This window comes from Aythya marila (assembly GCF_965140915.1).
Source record: "Aythya marila genome assembly, chromosome: 5".
NCBI classification, from domain to species: domain Eukaryota; kingdom Metazoa; phylum Chordata; class Aves; order Anseriformes; family Anatidae; genus Aythya; species Aythya marila.
Genome location: NC_139046.1, coordinates 16,136,255 through 16,162,693, shown reverse-complemented (window position 1 = coordinate 16,162,693; position 26,439 = coordinate 16,136,255). Strand labels below are relative to the sequence as shown.

Genomic DNA, 26,439 nt, shown 5'->3' with positions numbered 1-26,439 from the left:
ACCACAGATGATTACATGTGGGAATACAGAGGCTGGTCTACTTGGACCAGAGTGAGAAGTTAGCCAATTATTCAGCTCTCTTGAGATTTCCCCTCCTAAGTACAAAGTTGGTTCAAGGTCTCTGCCGTAATATTTCTGATGATGAGAAAAAAATAAGCGGAGACGGAGCAGGGGCACTTGGGGTGGGTGTAGATATGGTCACCTAATATTAAAGCAGCCAGTGAAAATGGGTGATGCCTTTTTCTACTTCATTCCTAAATTTTATTAACAGCTTCTCTTTAACATGTCAGTTTTAACTGACACTTTAACTCTTCCTTAAGGAAGAAAAATTTACTCTTTTTTCTCACCAGTTTGACCAGAGAAGGCCATGATACGTGCAATTCAAAGTCCTTGGAAACACTGGATGCTCTCCTGAGTATAATGTTCCCAGAGATATAACACCACCAACAATATCGATAATAACTTAAGGAAAAACAAACAAACAAACAAACCCATCCTGAATCTCTCTGCTCCTAGAACAAAAACCAATCCCTTCCTCGGAGTACAGGTCTCCCTTAGAACCCTTTTCCTACTCACACACAGCAATAACTACTCCAGAAAAAAAGTCCTTTTAAACTAACTGCACGTTTTCTTGTAAAGAGATTCCAAAGCATATGGGAGAGTGCTGCAATTATCGGTCATACTTTTACATACTTGAGAGGGTCATAAAGTCACTACTTATGAGGCCAGGCAGGTCAGATGCAAACAATACATCTATAAAATCCACAATTATAAAAATACAAATTGATGAACTTCTTAGGTGCCCATGAAATAGTGCTAACACAATTGTAATGGCAATTGCAGTAACACCACATTAGAACATAGTTCAGAAGTGCAATTTCCCTAAATTATAGTCATCTAATGTATGAAACAGTTGCTTCAAGAGCTGATCTAAAACTGAACAAAAAAGCCAAGAAATATTTCAAGAAAATGGCAAAAGAAGAAATAGAAAGGCAGTGAAAGACTCACTTAACCTAACAGTTAACATGGTAAGATGATAGCATTATTCAGGTTAAGAGGCATGACCTCCAAATATGGGATGGCAACTCTAATGATACCAATTAAAGGCAACAGTCTGTGTCAGGTAGCCAGCCAGCACCAGAGGAGCATTTATGTTTCTTCCAAGCAATTAACTTGAGCATGCTTCCAGCTTCCAGCCTTTCTCAAATATCTTAGCTCTACTTAGAATTTAATTTCTTTCAGTCTTTTCCAAAATATTTTTTTTTTCTTTCATAAATCTCCCCAAAATTCAAGCCTTCTGGTGAAGCCTAAGGATTCTTATGATAAGCTGTTAAGCTTGTCGAGTTATTTCAATTTACTAGCATGCACAGAAAGAATGTTTTCCAGGAGCTTTCTGGGGTTGCTCACTGTAGTAAATACACTGTCCATTAAACCCATATCATGTTCTTAACCAGATGTAAACCTCCTTTGCATACTTTGAAGAAGAAAAGCACTGGAGTCCAGAATGCAATCCTGTGACACTGGAATGCTTCGGTGTTTGTGCTCCCATGGAGCTAAAGAATGTGAGAGGCCCAAAGCCAGTATTTGACACCTCACAGCCAATCTCCAGAAGCCAGCTGCTTCCCTACGAGTCACAATAAAAGCCTCCTGGGAGAGCAGGCAATTGGCCTACCTTGCATGTACGCCTCTATTTGCCGAATGAGCTCGTAAGACTTGGATCGGTCCAGAAGCGTTCGAATAGCCGGAAGAGGGTCCAGGATGATGGTTTCTGGATGAGCATCAATATACTCCTGCAAAACAAATACAAAGGAAAAAAAAAGGTATTAGGTTGGCTGAAGACTGTGGAAAATACTGAGATGGAGAAGAGAATAAAGTTAAAAACCCCAGTCAACGTCCAGCTTCTCTGCTAGAGGAGGCAAAAGTAAATTGGCAATGCAGAAAGTGACCAGACAGTCTAGACACTGACATTTGAAACAAACACAAACATGACAGCTAACTCTTTCAGGATGGCAAATTCCTCCTGTAGACTCACCATCAGCAGTGAAACCTGCGCTGCAACCCCATCAACTCAGAAGGGAGCCAGTGGCAAAGTGCCACAATAACAGCTGTGAGCAGGGCAAAGAAGAGCAATTAGGAGAAGAAGGATGACATGCTGCTATCTTGGGGTCAGCCCTGTATTGAGTTACTCCACACGAACATCAAAACTGCCTGAGCTAAGCTCAGAACTACATCTGTGTTCTTTAATGTTGTTATTATTACTGTCCTCTAGCTGTGCTGAATGCTGTATTACAAGATGAATGATAAAGGCTAGATTTTTTTTTGGCTGAGCTGAGAAGATTGCTGTTTTACTGTGTCTTCATTAAGGTCTCAAAGCACCCATCTTGCCATTTTTCTAAGCTCTCTCCTCACCACAAAGCAAAGTAACGTTCCCATGGACGTCCTCCTTGCAAACTCAGCTCCCCATTCCCTGAAGTCATGACTGCTCTGCTGCATCTTGGCCATGAACGTATAGACAGCTGATGGTACTGCCCTTGCAAACCCACCCATGGCTACAAAACCTTCTTCTGTTTCTCTGAACAGAAGCCTAGTTCCACTTTTTCATCCTTGCCTGAACTTGACCCCATGAAGTCAATGGATAAACAAGAATCCATTTTATCCCATCCAAAATAGGACAAACATTTCTGAAGTTAGCATCTGGCTTTGTTTAACCCAGCATCTGAAAGCCATCTTTACATTTCCATTTGTTTAAATCTATTCATGTACACGCATGGTAAATGCCCTTGCGAGTCCCACACTTTCACGAAAACCTACTTCCTTTTTTCAATTGCTTCAGAGAAAAAAAAACATGCTCCAAAAGACACTAAGGTGTATGATGAGGTGGCCACAGGAGATGCACTTTGCTAGGCACCGAGATGGGAGAGAAAAGACTCATGTCCCTGGCAAATGATGTTCTTCCAGACACTAACTGGGGAAGCAGTTCTCCCCCGGCACCCAGTACTGGCAAACTCTCTTGCTGCTGACTGCACAGTCTGGGCTGATGGCTTGCTAAAAAGGGATTATTCTCTTGAGGCTAAGAGGATCCAGTGCTGTGGTTTAGTGAACCCACTGCATCAGCCACAACATAGAAGTAGTTTTCCTTCACAGGGTCACAAGGCACACTTCAGCTGCACTAGATGTCTGACAGAATAAATAACCCCTGCAGAACAAATAAAGTGAATTATATATTATTATATATCCCTAAAGGTATGCTCAGCTTTGCTGCTACCTGGGAAAGGTGAGGCACAGAGCCTTTCCCAGGGACTGTCACCACAAGCATCAGGCCCAGCTGCTGCCTCACCCTGGCAGCGCCCCTGGACAAAAAGCCCCCTCTGGCTCCCTGGAGCACAAGCTGGGTTTGTTTCAAGTCATCAGCACTGTGAACAGTTTTCATTAGTCTCCTGTCCCCAATACTTTCAGAGTTTCAAGCAAAGCAGTCAGCTTCCACATACAGAAGAAATTTGCTTTTTGGAGAGAGAAACTTGTTATTAACGCCTCTCAGAGCCCCGTGTGTGTCCGTGCGCGCAGGCACTTTCACACAGCCAGAAGACACCTTGTGAGGCTGGGATGATCCCGTGATTAGGGAATTAGTTTAAACTTGCTGATCATGAAACGTTACTTGGAGTATCTCAACACATCTACATGGCTCCTTCAGCCCCTCTATGCCTCATCTGAAGAGTTTGGAAGCTACCACACATTGGGCAGCTTTGTGAGCAGAGGGACGGGGTGGTACATGAAGGACGGCCAACATGGTGCTGGGGGGCCATGTAAGCACACAGCAAACAGAGTGAGACCTACAGTTCCGCAACCTGATCCCGACATGGATCTAACAGCAAACATCCTGCAGTGTTTCTGACGGGTGTACTAGCTCTTCCTTTTGTACTGCAGTGACTGCCCCTCTGGTCCTGATTCCGCACTGAATTTAAGCTCCACTCTGCCCATCCTGGCCCACTCTGTACACACTAATCCTTCCCTTCACACATATATTTGTCCTCACTTCAGTTTCCATCCCCTTCACTCCCCTCCAAGGACAGAATGACTTTTCCCTCTCTTGGTTCCTTGTGCAGCTTCCCAAATCCTCCTGATGCTCACCTCGGCATTATTGACTATCCTCCCTGCCCTGTCTTCAGGTATATTCCACATTATTTTGGCTCACGTTACTCTATGTATTTCCAGAAGTACAAGTGTTTTTTAATGAGTTCTGTAGGAAACTTCATGGTGCTTTATTTATAACGATAATAGCTCTAAACCATATTATAAGATCATCCAAGCACTAAGCTTGACACAGCATAATGAAGTTTAACAGCAATGAAGGCATAATCCTGAGGCGCTGCTACACCAGGCAAGGCTTCAACAGCAGCGAGCATCGTAGCTGGCTTTCCAGTGACTGATTTCTCATCCTGCTGCCTTAAGGAGACTCCAAAGAGCTCTGGAAGGCAAACACAAAATAACCAAAGAGCATGAAGGTGGGGGCTGTTTCTCAGAAGCCATTTAGAGCCTGGAGGACTTTAACAAGCCCTGCTCGTGTTGAAAAGAACTTCACAGTGAAAGACAACAGCCCCTTCAAACATACACAGGAGTCTGAACGCAAGCTGGTTTTTTATTAAAAAAATAAAATAAAATAAAATTTCTTGGCATCAAACATGTTTCAAAAACTATTCTTCAGATATTCTTCTTTTATAGGCTTAAGTAGTCAGCCACAGGGCACAGGAATGGCAAAGCTCAGAGACTGTCAGCAAAGGGCCATAAAAACCTGCATCAACTGAGTAAAGCAAAGGACTGGGACCAGAAGTGAGTGTCTCCTAGAGCTAATCTGGGGGTTGGCTACACAGCTCTCATTTTAGCTAATCCAGAAATGGCCTGCTCTTTGAGGCACAGAAGTCTGTCAGCGCAGAACAAGGCTGATGTATTTGTATAGGGCATCTCTCCTTGGACACAGCTAGTGGTTAACTCCTGAAGAGCTGTTTCAGGGACAGAAGCATTTAAATGCGCTCAGGTCCTTATAACTCTGCATCTGTTCTCACGGCATTGTGTGTTGCTTGGATTTCCATCACAAAGCGTTAACCCTGCATTCAAAAGCAGAAGCATTGAGTTGCAGCAGGATCCCCAAAGCAAATGCCAGGCCTCCCCTTGGGCATGCATGCTGCCAACACTTTGAGCACATGCAAAAGAAAGAGCTCCAGTATCTACGTGCAGGAAAGCACTTTAAAGGAAAATCAAGTCCAAACCTTAACACTTACATCCCACAACAGGAGAATACAATAGGAAAATTTTGTCAGCTTCACAGGAATAATTACGGTAGCATATATGAGATCTTCTGTACACTTCGATTCTTTACTAGGTACTGCTGCACACTCAGCAACCACATTTTTTTTAATGTATGGCTTTACAGACTAGAAAACTCTCAATTTAGCCTGAGCAGTAGCATTCTTCTCATGGCACAGAATAGCTCCACCACCAGAAATACAGATCTGTCGATGAACATGAAATGGTTGCATCTAAGAATTTTGATAGCAGCTGAGCTACTACAAATGTGAACTTGAAAATGAAGCAGTTGCAGAAAGAAAGAAGAAACACTGAAGCCAAGGGTCTGTATTCAGTAAATCACAACCTTTCAGCTTTTACTGTTCAGCTCTTCTCTGGTCATTCCAACAAAAGAACTGAACTTTATTGTGATGGATTTACCAAAGACTGGTATCCAACTGTAGGCTCCAACAACCCAGACAACAATCTGTTGGATATTTAGGCTTCCCTGCAGTATTTTGAAAGGGCTGTCCCTGGGCTGCAGTTCAGCTTGACCCAGACAATGTCTGTGTTTTCCTCTTCCTAATCTTTGACATAATAAAAGCAAACAAGAAGAAAAAAAAAAAAAAAAAAAAAAAAAAAAAAGGACTTTTAGCAGATCCTCCTTTGTTTGTACTCCAAGCTTGGCATTCAGTAATCCTCTGAACCAGCCCTGTTACTGGCAGAAGGCCAGCAAAGAAACCTGAAATCAAAAGAGCTTCAAATGAGAGAATCAAATGAGAGACCAAGCATCTGATGTTCCCTATTAAATACCTCTGGATATAGCCCAGAGATTAAAAAATAGCTTTTCTTGAGAAGCATATATATAGATGAGAAGAGAACTGATTGTCATTTTACCCAAAAAAGGTAGTTAATGATTTTTTTTTCCATTTTAATATTTTAACAGAAAGTTTATACAGTATCTACTGCAAATATTAGGTCATTAGATGATAAGAGATACTCACTGACTCATTGACTCGATTTTATTACTAAGTAATAAAACTTCTATAACCTTTTGTTTAATATTAAACAAAAGCTCCATATAAAAATGTTAGCAAATGAAACAGTAACAGTGTTTGGATTTGTGTTTTCCTGTGTACAGAAACACAGAGATGACTGCTTACAACAACAAACTGACGTTTTTCAAGGGAGAAAACATGCATAGACAGAAACAAAATTTATCTAAAGACTTTGCATCAGATTCAGACTTAAATTATAGAAGTTCCTGTTCAGTGTCTTGGGTGGTGATGCTCTCTTTTCATGGGCACTTCTTTCCAGGAGGAAAGGTACAGGTAAGGTGGATCCTGAATAAAAACTAATCTCAAAAATGTTTGTCTCTTTAAACCTAAACAGATTCCTACAGTGGTTGGGAGGGATGAGGGTGGTGGCACAGGGCAGTGGACAGAAACCTCCTCTGTTCCTTTTCTATTAATTTCACATCTGAAAGTAACTTTGAGTACTCAGCTTCCTTGATTTTCCTTCAGGAGTCCACCACAGCTTCATTTTGCAAATAGCTATCCCCAGGAAAGCCATCCTACAACAGTTAGCACTTGGAAGGGAGATTTTTAGTTAATTCTGCCTGCTTACAAGGCTCTTCCAACACCAATATAAGAGAATTATTTTTCAAATGGGAAAAACACAGGCGCTGCCCTGTGAATTCAAGTGTAAATAGACCATTTCAACTCTCTCTCTCTCTCTCTCTCTCCCTGGCCCCTCCAGTATGAAAAAAACTTCTAAGCTTTGAAAGTTTCCTTTGATTTTTCACTTCCCTTTTTTCAGCGGAGCACATGAAAAAAGAAAAGAATCACACAAGTATTTTCAGAGTACAAAGGTGGTAAGTAGAATAACAATGGGCTAGTATATTAAAAAGAAAGAAAGAAAGAAAAAAAAATGCACTGGCATCATCTCTCTCCACAAGTACATACCCAAATCATCTTTTTGAAGCTGATACTTCTGATGAAAGCAATCAGTGCAGCAAGAACAATGCACTCCCCCCTCCAGAACAAGAGTAATGCCTAACTTCTCTCCTTCCAAAATATCTCCCTAATTTCCCTTCATCCCAGCCCTAAACCCTTCTAATAAATCAAGAACAGAAGAGCTCTTCCTGGACAACTTCACAGTAGGAAAGTCAACGGTAGGAAATATGGGGCAGGGCTTGGGGGGATGAATAGAGGGGTAGGAAATGTTTTCAGTTTTCAGAGGCCAGCAGAGGTCTAGGAATAAAAATCGTTTGTGATCCATCTTTTCAAGAAGGCTAATGCAAAGAGAACCTGTTCAACAAAATGTCAGAAAGACAAATTAATAACCCTATTGATTTTCCATCACTTGGGCCATCAGTGTGAATGGAACAGACAAGTACGAAGCTGCAATGAATAGAGCTACCCAAGCCCCTGTGCAGCTATGACAGGCAGCTGTTCAGGGAGTATTTTGCTGTAATCACAACAAAGTTTCCCTAGTCAGCAGTGGCTTACACCAGCCAAAACAGACTCAGCTTTCAAAGTCATAAACTTTGTCTGGAGGGCAGGAGCTGGAGTTGTTTGATTCTCTTTCTTATCAAGGCGAAGGGAACCAAGCACCAGCAAGTGAAAGGGACCCTTGCGGACTCTTCCCACCTGACTTCTCCCCCACATTCCTCTGGTCAAGAAGGAACCACCAAGGACTTTAATGCTTTTGTTGTTGTTGTTTGCTTTTACTGGCTGGCAAATGATCTATGTTCAATCAGATGAGCCCAGTGTTGCTGTGGGTAGGAGGGGAGACTAATCATCTCTATGTTCTGCAGCGTTAAGGGCCTATGTGTCCTATGGAGCAAACTGGAAGTTTTCTCCACTTTGCACTTCATGAACTTCACCTGGTGCTGCACATGGTCTTCACTGCAGCTTTGGAGGAGATCACCAAGCACTCATCACTAATCTTAGGTGGAGTCTGATTTGCAGCTGCCAATACTCTCCAGAGGAACTGCTGTCCAGACCACACATCCAAGCAGTATGAAGACCTCGGAAAGCTCAATCCCAAAGTCTTCTTCAGCTAAATGCCCTTGGTCTGTAAATTAGGTGTAATTATAGCTACTACGAGTTTGTTTCAGAGCTCCAAATAGACAAAAAAAAAATCCTTATCACAGCCATTGTGAGTTGACATTAGAGAGCTCTTCATATTAATCTCAAAAAGGAGCTAATGCTATTTTATTTCATTTATGACTTGCAGAATAAAAACTTGGGGATGCAAATGGGATTGCCTAGATGACACGATGAAGGCATGAATTGAACCCACATCCCTGAACTCCTTTCTGATTCTTTAGGAATTATGTTCTACTTCATTGCAGGAAGATGGCATCCTCAAGAAATAGATAGATTAGATTATACATTGTTTACTGAACAACCAAGGATTAATGACAGGGAGAAAAGAAAGAATATCAAGTTCTTCTCTAACATACTTTTTTTTTTTATTATTGTCATTTGCAGTTCAATTTAATATTCCTAAATATGAAGGCCTTGAAGGCACTAGGCAGCTGTACCCAAGCATTTATAAAAAGAATTAAGTTTCTTAGTGCAGCCCTACAGCAGCCGCTCTAGAAGATGCCTGGCCAAAGCCTGCTGTTGCAAGCACAGCAATGCCAAATTCCAATATGGAAAAATGCTCAAAAGAGACTAACCCCACCATTACCAGTGATGTGTAACGAAGATGAAAGATCAGAGGAGTCATTAACGCATGAGCAGAGTTCACCTGCACAGAAGACTGGTATAAGGCAATGCTTTGTACCCATTGGGTGTTTTTCACCCAGTTTTTTTTTTCCCATACAGTTCAACTGTTAGTTGAACAAATTTGTTTAACAAGATTGGTATTAACCAATCAAGTCAGGAGACAGGGAGCTATTTCTTCTGCATCTGACTTACTCAGACCTTATCCTCAATTCCATCCGTCTCTATTACTTGTGCTCTGGAAAAAATACAGAAAGCAGGTATTATGGTGGAGAGAGATTTTCTAATGATACAATTACTTTTTAATTAACAGATCTCAGAGAATTTAAGGGTGCTCTGACTTAGATGTTCCATATGCTCCAGGTGTGTGAGCAATACTTTGCTTCTTACAACATTTGACATATAATACAAATTTCCAGTATTACCAAAAGGAAAACTTCCAACTTCCCATCAGCATACGAGAAATTTTTACAGGAAAATCACAAAGTCCTTTATTAATAAATAGAGATCAGTTTATGAACAGGGGATGGTAAATTAAGGCATAGAAAGGCAGGTGTATTCTTAATAACAAAATAGTGGAGATGGTAACAGACTATAAAACTGAATTTCAGCCCTATTATCCGGTTCCTGGATTACAATTATTTCTGTTTTACTCTACTGTAACCCAACCCTGTTCCAGGCTAATTTGCTTTCCATTTAGTTCTCTGTTATTCTTAGAAGGCAGCAGACAGGTCTGCAAAAATAGGTAACAAAACAGAATGCTCTCGTGCCTTGCAGATATTTAAATCAATTCATCGCTATGCAAATCCTACAGAATGGATCTGCCTTCCTGTATCAAATACCTCTGCTGGTACTCTCCAGGACTCCCTGGTATACCTGAGACGACTGTTCTCACCGATACAGGAGTTAGCATGCCTCAGGAAGCACATCCCCAGCCCAAATCACTGACCTGGGAGGTCTCCTGTTCCTCTACACTGTGTGATAAGGACCGTGCTACCGACAAAAAAAATAGGCACATGGAAACAGGGGCAGTGATGTTAACACAGCTGAAGTTGGCAGTATGGGAGAGAAAAGCCATGCTGTATATGCCTACACAGGGAGCAGACAGATTTGTTAGCCCCAAATCTTAAGGTGTGGGGGGGTGGGATTGTTAATGGCTTCCTTCAGAGTCCACTGAAAAGAAAGATTTACGATATTCAAGATTAGCAAAGACAGCAAGAGCTGCAGCACAGCCCTAAGGAACAGCAAAGCACAGAAATGCTACTGCCCTGCTTCCTTTAGCATGTGGAACAGAAACGCTATCCACAGCCTGCAAGCCCTGGCCGCGGGAGATGCTGGCAGGTCAGCAGCCCCGGGACGATGAGAAGGGAAGAACTGCAGCTGATATCAGTGGGAGGGTCCCCATCCTGTGTGCCCTGCCACATGGGATTTCAGCACAGCTGTTTCTGATGCGTAACTCTCTAAGCTTCCACTGGGAGTGCGTAAGGAGGCTGTAAGCCTGCTGGGAGCATGCTTGGTTTTCTTCACAGCCTTGGCTGACCCTGCACAACAGTGAGACTCCTTCCCACCTGCCAAGCTCCCCCAGCATCTTGACTTTGATCAAAAAGTCAAGGTAGTGAAACTGATGCCGTCATGCACACCGACAGCAAACAAATTTGATTAGTCTGACAGAAATGTATGATTTCTGCAAGTTCTGCCAAGATTTTATGTATGGTCTCCTATTCCTGCCCCTGCCACGACGTACATTGTAAAGAAATATGTAGAAATTTGAGATCTCTGCAGTAAGCAATTGCATACTGAAACTAAGTTATATTTTCTCAAAAAAAAAAAAATAATCAAGCTGCACTATATAAAATACCTTATTCCTGACAAAAGCTTTGAAGACAGAAATAATATTCAAAATACATATCTTATTTTTATGCTCCATTAACCACTATATGCAAATTAGACATTTACCATTTCTGAAAGTTAAAAACAATTTAATTTCTAATAGTCTGTAGTTAAAAATTACTACTATATTTGATATCAGCATCTGAAAAAATTAACTGCCAGAGGATCAGTGATAGACTTTTAACTTATGTGGCTCTGAAGCATTTGGGAATGTTAGAAGAGACTTCAGAAGGGGCAGTTAGGTTTCTGGTCTGTAGGTGCAGTTTTGTTTGTTTGGGTTTTAACATTTTCTGTTGTTTTAGGCCACTGCATCTCTATTCAGGTGATATAATTCTTTCGCAAGCACCATCAAAAACGATACAAAGAACAAGTCCCTAAACTAAAGGATAAATGTGTAAATGTACAAATACACAACTTATCTCTCAGCACTCAGAATCCATCCCACAGACTCATTAGATAAAAGTCACATTTTCACTGAGATTCTAATTTAAATAGGTTTAAAAACAAAGCTTCGATATTTAAGCTATTCAAAAATAATGGATTACGTTCTTTAAATGCTAGCAAAGGTACAGAGAGTAATGTCAAGGTATCATACTGTGATTACTTAAAGAAATTTACTGGGGCAAGGGACTTATCTCTAGCAGGTCACTTTCCCTCTAATAGCATTCCACTGGAGCAGCAGCTGTCACACTGACACAACAGCCCATTAAGTTCTCAGCCAAAGCCAGGGCTCTCCCTGCAAAGTGCTCTGCCCCATTTCATACTGAACTTCACCTTGGCAGTTAAGTGCAGCTTAAGGAAAATATGTCCTCTATACTTAGCACTGCTTCTTCCAGACCTCACCCAGATACTTGCAGAAGTAACAGCCTATGACCTTAGCAATTAAATGCAGTAAGTTGGCTAGCTGAAATTCTTACTAAAAATATTCAACAACCATTGAAGAGTTCTTGCTCAGGAATAAAAGAAATGTGTTTCAGATACTAACTATTGCCACACACTAACTGTTCACTAATGCTTACACAATTTCCCTATCGGCATGTTTTCCAGGGAAAAGTGGAGGTGCCACAGTATTACACAGAGGTGCAAATCTCTGTGCCTCACACTCAGGAATGCAACTGATGTAGGGAAGATTGGGAATCATGAATCTCATGAGTTTTACACAGCTGTGACCAACTCCATGTGTGTGCCCTTTCACATCTTTGGGCATCAGCTTTTACCAACAATATGTGCATTATGAAGCCAAATTAGTTGGCGTTTGAAACGGGCAAAGACTCTGAGCATTAGCAAAAGGTCCCTGAAGTCCATCTTTCCACATGCTGCTTTGGTCATTTGAAATTTCAAGCGCTGTGGGAACTGGGTGCCCATGCTCCTCATCTACTCTTCAGAGAACTGGTGCCAGAGGGCCAAACCCACAAGCCAAACTTTTCATCTCCTGGATGAATTTGAATAATACACAGGCGGGAGGAAGTGGGGAAGCTTTGTAACTAGAGCAAAGAGAACATTTCCTCCATTAAGTACAATATTTTCTGCATTACTAGGAGTAGAACATTAAGCAGAGCAAACAGAACATGATTTCCCAAGACACCAAACTTGTCAAAACTGCAGAATTTGTCTGAGCTGGTTTTGCACCTGACATAAGCATATTTCATAGTTTTCTCAAAATACCTTATTTAACTTTGCTTCTCTTTGAAAGAAAAGAATATACCTTTGATCAAAGCTATCCACCAGGAACACCACCTTTTAAAATGATAAACGCATCGTTATTCAGACTACTGAGAGGAATTCTCTGGGAAAACAGTTCTCTGTACCTTGAGGAAAAAAAGTTAATAGAACAGGATTGTATTAGAGGACAAAAATGCTGACACTCGCCTTGACTTATAGAAATCAGCATTCCGGGAAGCAGGACAACTGGACAGGACTGGGCCAAATTAATTCAGTATTTTCTATCATGCAGACAGGTATATGTAAAGGGCCCTACAAGTACCTGCTTTTCCTTGTAGACAACGCTAGCACGTCTGGAACAACATCAGGACAATGTTTTGTGGGAAACCGGTTATTATTAAGCTTACCAATGCAATGTCAAACCTATCCAGAGTCCATTGTTGACTGACAAAATTTCTGGTGGGCTCCCTAGGGCAGTGCAGCAGTGTTCCTGAAAGCTCTTTTCATCAAACATCACCAACTGCACAGAGAACAGGCTGGATGTGCTGCACCAAGATCACCCTCCAGCTTGAAGGGCAGAAGGGCTGTGAAAGAGCCGCTTACCTGGAACCTTTGCACCAACTCCAGAGACTGGCTGTCGTTCTGGTCTGCTTCAAGGATGACATCTGTCAGTTTATGTATGATCACGTCCAAAGGGCCCTGGTCTTCAAGGGGTTTGGTGAGGTCAAGCTGAAGAAACCAGAGAGAAACCTTTTGTTAGAATGTGGAGGATCTGAGGCTCTTGTCCCTCTCCAAGGCATTCCCATCACACAAGTGGCATTTACACACTGCCTTTATTTTGATACATCACCTAAATCCCTGAGAAGTGACATTTCATTGGCTGCCAAAAAACTTTACTCAGAAATTTACTTCTCAGCAGTACACATCTAACTTCATGTAAAAGCAGTGAAATCGTTGCCAAGCATCCTTCATCCAAAGGCCTATCTGTGCTGCTTCTCCACCCTGAGCAAGTATTTCCCACTTCAGCTCTCTTCCCCATAGTTACACGTACGCACAAAAGGAATGAGCCAACAATAATTAGTGCCACTAATAAGAGGAATGCCTACCATGCCCTTCACCCTTCGGGACTGCGCAGAGCAGCACCCAGGGCAGTAGCACAGGTAACAAATACGCAGCTCAGGATCGCTGCAGGCTCATCTGCTGCAGGGAGAGCACCGAGCTGCAGGGAGGAGTGCTGCACCCAGAGCACAGCAAATATGCTTTGGCAGGGAGCTGGGTAGGGGAATACAGGTTTGGGATGGGCTCGGCAGAAATTCAGCTCCAGACAGCAGGGAAGGGCCCAACAAGGGAGGCGATGTGTCACAGGGCTTGCTCCCAGTACCACGGCAGGGTTCAAGGAGCAGAGCGGCTACATATACTGGAAGAGAGTGGAGGTGGGGATCTCCTGAGGAATCTTAGGCAAGGCTCCTGGACCTGATGGGATGCAGACACAAGCCCTTACAGAACTCTTTAATGTCATTGTGGAACCTCAGACTCATCCCATCAGGCCATATATCCAAAAAGTAAAGATTCCTGCTACACAAGCAAAAAACCCTGCACCACGAGGACCACCCGGCTGCAGCACAGAGACCCGCAGAGGCCGGAGGATCTCCACCCTTTGATGTTTTCAGACCTGACTGGACAAGGCCTTAAATAACTTCATCTGAATTTAAAGCTGAATCTGCTTTGATCGAGGTGATGTACTAAAGACCTCCTCAGGTCCCCACCAAACACCCCAATCCCACGAAGCTTATCGGACCACAACGTTTTCAGCGTAAATAACAGGCAGGCTGACATTCTCGACAACAAGCCGGCTGCCAGCAGCACAAAAGCCACCACAACATCAGCTGCTGCACCTGTAGGAGCTGTGAGATGCACTGCAGCAGCGGCAACTTACACTTGCAAATAGCCGAGTGAAACATCTTCGAAATGTAGGACAGAGGCATGCTGCGGAAGCTGCAGATGGCATCTGCTCCTACAGGCACGGGCACGCGCCTTCCCACGGCTGCCTCTGCTCCTGGCATTGGCAGGGAGAGGCGGAATGGCCGGGAGATGCCCCATCTTCACCATCTCGTTAGCTTGGGTTTTGTCCTATGTAATTTCCCACCGTGTAGAAATGGCTCTGCTTTGAGTGAAGGAGTGCCTTAATACGCTCCTGCTAATGGCCACAGGTTGAGGCTCTAGTGCTATCTTTGAAGTACTCGTGCAGATCCTAATGAGACTGGAAAACATATTGCACATCTTCTGAGGAGACTCAGAGGCACCATTTACAGGCGGGCAGCAGACCCTCTGCATGGGAGGATGATGTAAAAGACAGACAAGACGGACCTGATGGGGACTGCCTTGCCATACCCCAGGAGGCCTGGCTGTGCTAGCACATTTTGGCTCCCATGAGCAGTGCAAATCTAAGTGTCTGCAGAACCAAGGCAAAATGATGTGACTCAAAGCTTAGCTAAGGACATGGAAGGAGACCATCTACTTTTGTAACCAAATTCCAAAATATTAGTTAATATCCTTAGAAGAAATCTCAGATGATCACACAGCTTCTCCTGATTTTTTTTTCCTCTGTCTATCATATCTGGAGGGAAACTCCAAAACAAAGGGTCCATTCAACGGAGTCGGAAAGTTCCCAGTTGCCAAAGTATAAAAATGTGAATTAATCCTTTTCAGGGCTTCCACTTTGAAAAACAGTGAGAAGCAAGAAGTATCTGAGATTGGTTACCCCACCATGTTCTTGCTGCAGTTGCAGCTCAATCTGCACAGAAGCACTCAGAAACAAGAACACAGTCCTCCCTTTCAGCCCTGACCCAAGAATACAAGAAGCCTTCAAGGCATATGCAGGCATTTTCAGCAGAGCGTTTTCCAGAAACGTAAGACATCTGGGCAGGGTAACTTCCTCACAACACTCGTGTCAGCTAAAACCAACAGGCGTATGCCGAGCACGTAAACAGAGTGCACCTACCAGGATTTGCACAGGCAAATCAGCAAGTGTCAAAAAGGGCCCCTGTAACAGTGCTCAGCCTCCTCCCTCGCAAATGAAGCAATCCTGGATGCAGCAGCACGTTCAGGCAGCTGCTCCACGGGCAGCTCAGCTTCAAGTGGCTCAGCGAGGGCAGCAGGTACATTTCGGCCACACAAACCTTCACAATTTGACCTGAGATTTCGTGGATTGGAGGATCAAACCGCTCGCAAGAATAAGCTCTCTGTGTTCCGGGCCACGCTGTGGAAAGCAAATATTTCTGAGCCGTGTGGAATTTGGAAGTGTTCCACCTTCCTTTTATATACCAAGGCAAAAAAGTTGGGAGGAAAAAAAAAAAAGGGTTGAGGGGGAAAAAAGGAGCCTTTTCAAGTGGAGTATCAGACCCAATCATAAGTCACTGAAAGTACAGTGCAAAATTTCTGATGGCCCTCTGCTGAGACAAACACTGATTCATTGTTTGTCATCAGCTGGAATTTGAGCCCTCCTACTTCCCTTCTCTTTCAGCATCTCTCTCTCCAAACGATCTTTGCATTCGACTCGATCACCCCAAGGTTTGTTTTTGAGCAGAACGAACGCCATAGCAACAGAAGGGAGAGAAAAGATTTATCAGCACCAGCTTGAAAAAACAGAAACCATAGCCATGGCGTGCTTTCTTCTGCAAAGTAGGCTACGGTCTGTATTTCCTATTCTGCTTTCAGAAAAAGACAAAAAAAAGGCCAGCTGGGTATTGGTTTCATGTCATTGCTGCTTACCGCCAGAACCCAGCAGAGATCAGGTGAATGACGTGGAAGACAGCGTCAAAGCTGTACAAAATCTGTAGAAAACACCAGATACGAGGCATTTGCCTTCCCAAGTTTTACAAATCCATATACAGAAGAAAGCAACCACTAGATAAATGTCCTCATCACTACACTGCTCACCTTCCAGCAGGAAGGCTGGCTGGGAGTTGAAAAGCACTTCATGCTCAGAAACCTCTCAGCCCCTCCAGAGCAAGTTGTGTGTGTGCACGGCTCCATCGCCCTCCTCTTCCCTCCCTTCCTTCTGCTGTCCTCCAAGCACACAGCCAACACATTATCCAAAATCATTATACAGGAGGGCAGAAGAAGTTTGTTTCCACTAAGCGTAATTTGTTTAAAGTCTTGGGGTTGTTTTTCTCAGGAACACTGGCCATCCATGAACATTGTGGGGACGGGAGGGGACGGGCGCCTGGCGGCGTGCCACCGCTCCCCCGTGGTCCCAGCCGCAGCCCCGCATGCAGGCAGCTCTGGGAGCAGAGTTCAGAAAGCCAGGTCCAAGGGAAGAGGTCTGGAACCATTCACTCAGGGAAAAACAAACAAACAAACAAAAAGCCCTGCAAATACTGGATTTAGAAGAAAATCATTTATCTAAATGACTAAATTTTTTTTTTAATTTTATCAACGTTTCCATCCATGCTATAATCAACTGCATTTCAGAACCCGGCTCAGCAGGATTGCTTTTTTTTCTTTAAAGCTCTTTTGCAGAAATAATTTTTGCATTATCATTCACATGAAATGAAGCCTGAATACCAACCTGTTCTGTTCTCTGAACTGAAGATGAGATCTGCCCCCTGCTACATCCCTGAGGAATGTACAACACATTTCTCCCTTTCCATTTATCCTCATTTTTCTCTTAATTTATTTCCATTAAAAAAAGAAATAAACCTCTTTTTCTTCAACAATTCTGCTCCCATTCTGCAAACAGCTAATGAGCTCCCCTCCCCAGACCGCTGCACCAAAGTTCTGGCTTTGTTTCGGTTTGTATTTGATCTGCTGCTTACAGTAGGAGTTTGTGCACCTCTGCAAGCAGCCTGCCTTGCTGCAGAGGAAATCGTGAAACTTTCACCCAAAAGGGGTGAGTGAAGGTAAGGAGAAACCATCAGAGCCGATACCTTTATTCTGAGCATTCAGACCAACATTATCTCGAGTGCTAGAAAGTTTAATTAAATGCCACACAAGGGGAAGTTCTGTCCAATTTTCCCTCCCTCCTGGTAGAAAGCCATCAATGCTCTGCACTTCCACGACTCAGAGCCCCAAAGTCCCTGTGTGGCAGCTCCAACATTTCCTGGCTCTGAATCCTGCTCCCCAGGAACCGGAGGCGTAGCAGCAGCCTGACCCGACCTCCCTGCCCCCTGACGCACTGAATACAGCATTTTCTACACACATCTACTGCATCCTGCTATTTGGGTATCCATTAAGGCTGCACTGACCCCAAAATGCATGGGGTTTATTGCCATCATAATTTGCCTTCTTAACTCCACTGAATGTCAACCTTCAGGTTATAGTCGCCACCTTTCTCTGCTGAGGTTATTTTCTACCCTGTATCTCATCACAAATTTGCACCAACCCGCTTGTAAAACAGAGCCCCTTCTTTCCCCAGCCACAGCCCCGGTGTTTAGCTCTGCTGCGCATCAGTGCTGCGCGAGTCACGCTGAAAAACAGGCACAGCTCTGGGGTGGAAAGCCGGGTCTTTGAGAAGCTGCAGACTGACAGCTGATGTATTGGTGTGTGCTGCTTTCTCCCCAGAAAGCTCAGAGATGAAAGGCTCCAAAAATATCTTAAGCATTCTGGAGAGGGAAGGGAAGAAGCAAAAAATCAATAGTGCCAAGTTCACCACTTTGCATTGTAGAAAGTAAAGGAAACAGAAATATGCAGGGAAGTCTGATTACAGAGGGAAAGTGCTTGTGTTTGAAAGGAAGTGGGGCAGAAAGCAGGAATATGGTTGTGTGTGTCTACTGCTACCCCTGCACGTGAGACCCTCAGACACAGCCTGGAGCAGCAGCCTGGCTCGGAAGCCTGCTTGCTCTTGGGATAAATCCAGGGAAGCTCTTGGGACCAAAGCAGTGCAGCTCACTCCCCACTACCCAGCCAAAGCCTGCAGGAGCTGCCCCATCCTTCCCCCGTCACCAGGGCATCCCCACAGGCCCCAGGGCCAGGTCCACGCAGGTACGGAGCCGACATGCATGAGACTCCACGCCAGAGCCCACGGGAGGTGGCAAAGCTCATCCCCAGACAGTGGGCAGAAAGACACTGCTCTGGGGGATGAAGAGCAGGTAGCGTCACTGATCCACAGCCTTTCCACAGCTCCTCAAATATTTACATATTCAATCTAAATAAGCATTAAAACTTTTAAATATTTAAGGCTCGCTCCCGGTCTCTCCAGCCAAGCACGCCAACGACCTCAGCTGTCCTCACAGCCGGCTCCGCTCAGCACTGCCGCTGGGGCCGGAGCACGCAGAGCAAACGCAGCCCTCCTTGTGGCAGAAACGCCAGTCCTGCCCCAATGCAGAGGGCAGATGTGACCCCGGTGATCAGAGGCTGCAAAGGAAGAGTAAAGAGTTCACCAGGAGGACCTATTTTCTCTCTCCACCCCTTCCCCAGCCACCCGAACGCTCAGCAATCTGAGCGAGGAAATCCGCTGGGGAGAGGAGACTTCCCCCGGCCCTCCCGCTCGCCCCTCAGCCCAAGGAGCACCACGGCCCCCACAGCCACCGCCAGGGCAGGGAGGAACTGTCCCCCAGGCAGGAAGGAAACGCAGCTTCACAACACCGCACCTTTCTGCTCGTCTTCTCAGAACTGAGGAAATTGAAGGGCTGCCGAGGAGCTCGCCTTCTGCCCCTGCAGGAAGGGAGCTCTGCGGGTTACCTTCTGCAGCCCTGCCCAGCTCGGCTGTCGGAGTGCCACCCAAGGGAAAGGAGAGCAGGTCCCACACTGGGACACGCTGCTCGTATTCCCAGATGCCAGCTACATCCCCAGGAGCCAGGTTTGCCTGAAGGTGAGGAGCAGCACAGCATAAGCTACGAAGCCCTGCTGGGCTCCCATTTTCTCAGATACCGAGATGTTAAGGCAGGAGGAGCAGATTCTGGGCTTAACAGATGGTTTCTTTGCATTTTCTGTCACTGATGGCAGAGCCGATTCCTTTGCATTCTGCTTGGCACCAGCTGCCAGCAGATATGTGGAAATGCTCTGCATGCTTGCAGGAGCTACACGCTGCTGCCGCCCCAGGAGAGGCAATCTCCTAAAGGTCTGGGAAGGGAGAATCTGTATTCCAGAAAAATGAGGCAAAAGAAAGCTTAGAGGTTTTGGGTTTTTAATCTTATACAATGTGTACTGACATACACAGCCATCATCTGTGGCTGTTTGCTAACCTCCATGTAAAAGAACAGCGCTCACACACCCAAGGCTTGTCCCCAGAGCGACAGTGAGCTCCTGGCTCCTCCTCAGCCTGCGGAGTATGGGGAGAGGTGCTCCCTTCTCCCTCCCCTGACCACTGAGCATCACCCAGCTTCTGCCCCTTCATGCCCTAACAGAGTCCCACATCCAGGTTATGGCTAAAGGTCTTCAACAGTACAGATTTCCTTTCCAGGAAAAAAAAGTGGGGATTTTATTTTCTTTTGTTTTAAATCCAAGAATAAAACTTTGGAACTACATTGTTTTTGTTTTAAAAAACAATAAAAAAAATCTAGGAAGGAAAATACATCTCTGCTTGGTTTATCTCCTGCTTTTATGTACAATATTTTGGCACTCGCAGCAAGTTCTGTCCAGAACTTGCAGAGATGCAGGAACAGCTGTGCCTGAGCACAAAACTGAACTGTGAGCTCTCGCCCCACTCAGGCTGGGTTGCAGCAAGCAGCCTGTGGTAGGCAAGTGGTTAAGCAGCTCAGCCTCGTTCAGGGACGGTCTGAAAGGCAACTGTTGATTTTCAGCACTGCAGGAAGAATAATCAATGTTACTCAAATCCAAAAAAGCCTCTTGCCAAGGGTTTCTTCTGAGGTCACAAATGCTCTTGTGGATTAGGAAGGGCAGCCGAACAAATCCAGAGATTAGCAGAGGAAAAAAGTTGAACAGAAAATGTGTGACACGGGAGGATTAGCGCTCCAGAGGAGGAAAGCGAGTGATAGAAAAACAAGATCCTGAGCAGAAACCACAGTAGGCGGAACCTGCTGCTGAGACGGCCTTGCTTTATGTTCTGTACCTGTCAGAAAAATGCTGTTCTCATCTGTCAGATTAAAAGACTCTAAGTAATCCCACAAAAGGAAGGTATGGGAAAATTACAGAGTGGCACAGAAAATTTCTGGTTCACTTCCCGAACTTAAAGCTTCTGAATTGGCAAGTCAGATCCAGAACGACCAGGAAGAATTTTAATGTTCCCTGGAGTGAACTGGGTCAGCTCCAGCCCAGTTACTGGCCTGACAGCTCTATTAATCAATCATGGGGGAGAGCAGGCACTCGAGGAGGAATGGAAGGGAGAAGCCATCCACGGCAAACGCTCGAAGCAATCCAGAGGCCAGCAATACTGCAGCCCTCCAGGCAGCACAGCCGGAGCAAGCACGGGGACAGGAGGGGGGTGCGCTTCTCCGAAGCTTTCAGAGCTTAATTATAGCACTGCATAAACATGTGGAACGTCAAGCTTGGACATCACTGCAAATATTTATTTATTTTTAGTAACTACTGGATACAGAGATAGTTAAGATGAAGGAAAAGCGTACTTCTGAGTGCTGCTCTTGGACCCACATAAACATGCGCTGCGTAACTTCTCTCCCATTGGCAGTGGGATTAGGAAGTAGGACAGCTCCTCCGCACAGAGATGTACACCAGCGAGCCTGACTGCCACCCTGCATCCTAAGGGCTCAGATCTGGACTCCCAGCACACGGCTCAGGCTCAGCTTCAGGACACTTCGTCACTGGGACCTGCCAAGCAGCAGCAGGAGGTGCTCTGGGTGCAAGACTGCGCTCCCCAGGGAGCTCCAGTGTCCCTGCTGCAACTCTCCTTCCAGCAAAGCTTCCAGGTTGAGGGCCAGGCCTCTGTCAGCCTCCCCTGTTCACAGCTGGCACCACAATATATGGATTTCTGGGTTCCTTCTCCGTTCTGAAGAGGCTCTGGATGACACAGAGCTGTGGGCATATGCAGGTAGCATCCAGGGCACATTTGATCCAGTCTGCTCATCGTTTTGCTGAATTTATGTGCTCTTTATATTGTGTTCATATACCTTGAAACACCAAAATACCAAATCCCCTGGAAACAAAAGCATTATAAAGTCCACCTTGTGCTGCAGAGGTCTGACAACCCCACAGCATTAGTTAGACACAGCCAGATATTAATGAGAAACAAAACAAGAGGAGCTGCATCGATAGGGGAGATTTGCTCCTAAGACTCAGGAGAACAACCACTGGTACCAACGGGATGCTCCAGCTACTCCTGAGCAGGGATCGCTAACACAATCGGTAACAGAACTGCTAGATCGAGCTGGGTTAGCTTCAACTGCAGGATAAAATGGTGTATAGCCAAGCTTTTTTTTTTTTTTTTTTTTTAATCTCAGGATGATGAACAGATAAATTAAGGGAAATAATTAGCAAGGACAGCTGAGCTGTGAAAAGCTCAAGGATTTGAATGGAAAAGAGGCTTGGCATTTCATACAGATGCATTAAATAGCGAAATGTATTATTGAATTACATTAAAAAAGAAAATATGGGATCTTTGTGCAGCAAGTGAAGTTTAATATTCAAGACAGTATAGGAATGGCCCAACGTTTTGCACAGATATTTTGCCTCATTTTTCAGCCTGAATAAGGTTGCTGACTGTGGGAGCAAGACAAGGTGGAAATAAAAAAAAAATAGTGTAGAGATATCAATAGGTACCAGAGTCAAAACTAGATCTCACAGACTGAGATTGACTTCATTCAATTTTAGAGTCAGTAGCTGCACTGTAAGTACAGGCTTTTCCATGTAGTCAGCAAAGAGGAATACAGAACTACCTTAGTGTTCTAAATTCTTCTAGCCTGCTTTAGATTCCTGTTCTAGGATATGAGGAATTGCACCTGAAGCATGCCTGACCAGAGGGAGCCTGGCTGGGGGGCATCAGGTGGCTCTGAAGAACTTAACGCACTGGAGCCTGGGGAAGCCACCTCTCTCCTTTAACTGGGTACTAATAATTAAAAAAAAAAAAAAAATCCAATTAACCAAAGCATGGCATGTGAAATCACAGGACGGAGATACAAGGGTTACAAATAACCGCATCCATCATGGAGCACTTCCCAAATATCAAAAAATAGCCATGTTATTTGGAAAAGAGCAGGAGAGGGAAAATTACACTTCTGGACCACTCAGCTGACCTAGTATTGTACAAGCATTTCAACACCTTTGGAGATGGTACAAAAATCAGATCCCCAGATAATAAATAAAAACGTGGTATGGATCTACAAAAGATGGATCAAGACACTCACTGTAGGACAACTGATGCTCTAGACACAGAAAATGCAGAGCTCTCAGACATCAGCAAAGCACGCAGTCAGGTAAAGCAGAGAATGGCAGGGACTAACAGAACAGGAAGGGGAGCTAAATAAAAAAGAAGATGACCATGGCTTGTATGCCAGAAGCAGTACTGGCAAACCAGAGCGTACATGCTAGTGGCGCTCCTCGGGCACTACTCTTGTGACTGTTTTATTTACTATTTCCATTAGTGTCTTAGGACAATAATTAGATTCCTGATAGCCCTTAATTACACAGAAGTGTGACTGACAACCACCACCCAGAGAAAAGTATCATGCAGAAAGGAGAAGCAGAAATGGGATATTGTGACTAAATACAACATGAAGGGCTGCACACAGGTGGCCTAACAATGAAAAAAACCTGCCCTATTCTCAGGGCAAGATGGTAGCTGAAATAGGACTGCGGCACAGATAAGCCGAATTTCAGGATCAGAAATGGGTTTTTACAGGAGGTTTGCAAGAGTCCAGTTAAAACATAAAGCTCTACCAGACTCCAAATGGAACAAATGTGCACAGATTAGGTTATTCATATCTGGAAATATAAACTGAAAATGAAACTAAGTGCTTAAGAATTTAACCAATCTTTGACTATATATATAATATATATATAGATATATGTGTAGCTACCTCTGGGTCAGGGGAGTGCTCACCTCAAAAGCCTAGAAAATCCCTTTTACACTTTTTCCCCACGGTCATGGTTTTTAAAAACTATGAATAAGAGCACTTGGGCTAATGCAGATTCTTAGAGCGTTACTCACTTTCTGGTAAGAAAAGGCTTACCACAGTCATAAAACCCGCTGATGCACTTCAGTGCTGATCTATTTTATGCTATAAATTTGTGTTCTGGGTAATCAGTGCAACAAAGAGATGTGCTACAGGAACCTGAATGGTCCAGGAGCTCCCTAAATACTCTTTTAGGAACAAAAAAAAGGAGGAGGTGCAGCAGTGGAAAAGCCATACATTTCAAATTATTCACTCAGCCTCATATTTTATTCCATTATAAATGGAGTTCTAAATGAGTAGCACATAGGCAATATGGGGGGGAAAAAAGACCATCAGAAACAGCATTCAAGGAGAAGCAGGCGAAGAGGCACTCTGTCATCTAGCTGTTAAAAAGAAGTCTGGCACACTCCATAATTCTGGGCTCTTTCCACACCCACCTGACTGATGAGTCTTCCTCACCAGATGGAGAAGGAAGCTGTGGTTCTTTCTTTGGCACCTCACCAGACTTCTATGAGGATACTGCAGGTATTTTTCCCCATTATGATGGCTGCGCTGACTTAAAGATAAAACTGTGGTGTGAAATTAGGTCAGAATTTGATTTTAATTAGTTAATAATAGTTTCGGGTGCCATCTCCCAGTTCTACGATCTGATTGTTGGGGCTTTAGAATGACATTTCCCATCTCACACTATTAATTTTCTTTTCCCTTTCACTGTTTGAAAGGCTCAAACGAACAGGAAAATGACTTCCTATTCAGGGAAGAGAGTGAATGCAGCAGTAATTAAACAGGCTAGAAAAAGAACAGCTGAAATTGTAGTTCTTTATCTTCATTCAACTGTTTTTACAGGAATCTCGGGAGTTCCTGTCACAGCAACAGGTAAAACATCCTGTTGGATGGAAAACGCGGTCTATAAATTGTTAGTGCACCTTCAGCAGACATCAAATCCAAGCCTCAGCTTTCATACTAATTTTTAACACGCGAAGATAGGAAGAGAAGAAACTAGCCAAAAATGCAATAACAGAGCTAGAGTGTCAAAAGCCTCTCTGCATAGACTTTATATCCTTTTTTCCCCCAGCTCCTGCTTTGCCATGCTACCTACGAAACCTTTGCGTAAAAGTCACTTCTAAAACAGCCAAAATACCAGGTTTATGACGATAACCAAGACTGTCTTATGTCATCCCCTCACCTCCCATAACCTACCTGCCACCCCTTGCCTCACAGTAAGTTCTGTGGAGTAGGGATGCTTTTTCCCCTTGACACACATTTGTAAAGTGCCCACCACACTTGACCATCTGTCTGAGACAAAGGCTTTGAAACACTGGGGTTACACACTCAAATTCTCCTGCCATTACCCCAGCAGACTACTTGACTCCTTCTACTGGCTCAGGCACATACAGACAGTCAGAAGACCACGTCCATTAGTCTTGACAGCCCTGAGCTCCAGATGCACCAAGTATTTGTGCCATGCAGGCAACATAACCAAGCCAAGATTCATCCATACATCTTAACTCCTGGCTAAATTCAAGTCTTGCATGTGCTTTCATGATCACTTCCATCCTTATACTTAGAATAAGGTTAATAAACCCCAGAGAAATACACACTGGTGCAACATCAAACCTAGATTAACAAGGCTATGCAGCTATCAGGTGGTCAGCAAGGACACATCAAACTACTAGGGGCAGAACAAGACTAACAGGGCCAGGTGAGCAGGGTGGCATCCCACCTGAGGTAGATATTTTGTTAGTAAGAAAGTTGTTCATAAAAAGAAGTATAACAGAACACAATACATATTTCTCATATATATATATACTTTTTTTTTTTTTTTGTATACTCAAACATGTTTTCTTCTTCCCCTTCACTTTAGAACTAGTTAACCTTCACTTACAAGATGCCAAAGAAGAAATCTCCACACACTGCCACTCTAATCCACCTTCTGAGACTGAAAACTGAAGTCAGGCTTCCATGTATTTCCCCCAGCCTACCCTCACCAGCATAGTACCGAAGTGTCTAGAGGAAGCACCTACGTTTTGGGGAGGAGACGGAGGTTGAAATCATTATGATGCAGCTAATGGACAGAGTTTCATGCTCAGGGGAGCTCTCAGACACCAGCCTGCTGACCCACACCACGAGCACTGCCTCCGGCTTTGCCTGTCCTGTGCCCAAGAGCTGGGCACCTTGCCACAAGCACTCATCTCACGGCTGTCCGAGCTGGAGACACTGCAACCACATACCACTGCTGGCACACCTTTCACACCTAGATGTTTTCATGTACAATTGGAAAAGAGCCTGTTTGATGACAAACCCTTTCCATGTGCTTCCTGACTGGTCTCCACTGTTAGGCCAAGTATCTTCAGACCTTTCTGGCACAAGCACACCTGCAACTTCCAGGGGAAATTTAAATTTCCAAACAAACACTTTCCTTATTAAAATCAAAACACGTGAACAAGCTTTCTGTTCTAATTTATGGCAGGATTCACGTGAAAATATGCTTCATAAAACTTCAGGGAAAAAACTTATTTAATGAGGATTTTAACAGACAGTGCTGGGGGGGGGGGGGGGGGTGAAGCATACTTCACCCCCTTTGCGCTCCCTGATTTATCGTACCTGTTCAATTCACTAGCAAGGAAAAGCTGACTTAACAACCTCAGATGCCTCACAGAAAGAGTTCCCACAGACAACGTTTACCCTGAGCATCACAGCCGTGGAAAAAAAAGCTCGCTGCTTCCCAGCAGGAGCCGGGAAGGCAGTTCGGAGAGGCTGCTTCCCCCGAGCCCCTCCAGCAGCGCAGCACGAGCACGCACGCTCTGTCAGGGATTTTTCCAGGAGGCCGGCTGCACAGAGCTGTC

General features: G+C 44.3%; 1 protein-coding gene across 2 annotated transcripts in view; it reads right to left on the bottom strand.

Annotated features, from left to right (window-relative positions):
- Positions 1–26,439, bottom strand: part of ITPK1 (inositol-tetrakisphosphate 1-kinase) — a 140,643-nt gene that overhangs the window by 60,058 nt on the left and 54,146 nt on the right. For both annotated transcript variants that reach the window (XM_082762530.1, XM_082762531.1), the window contains exons 4-5: positions 13,170–13,295; positions 1,673–1,790 (exon numbers count right to left, since the gene is read on the bottom strand). In XM_082762530.1, the coding sequence (XP_082618656.1) occupies positions 1,673–1,790; positions 13,170–13,295 (244 nt within the window). The remainder of the gene's footprint in view (positions 1–1,672; positions 1,791–13,169; positions 13,296–26,439) is intronic.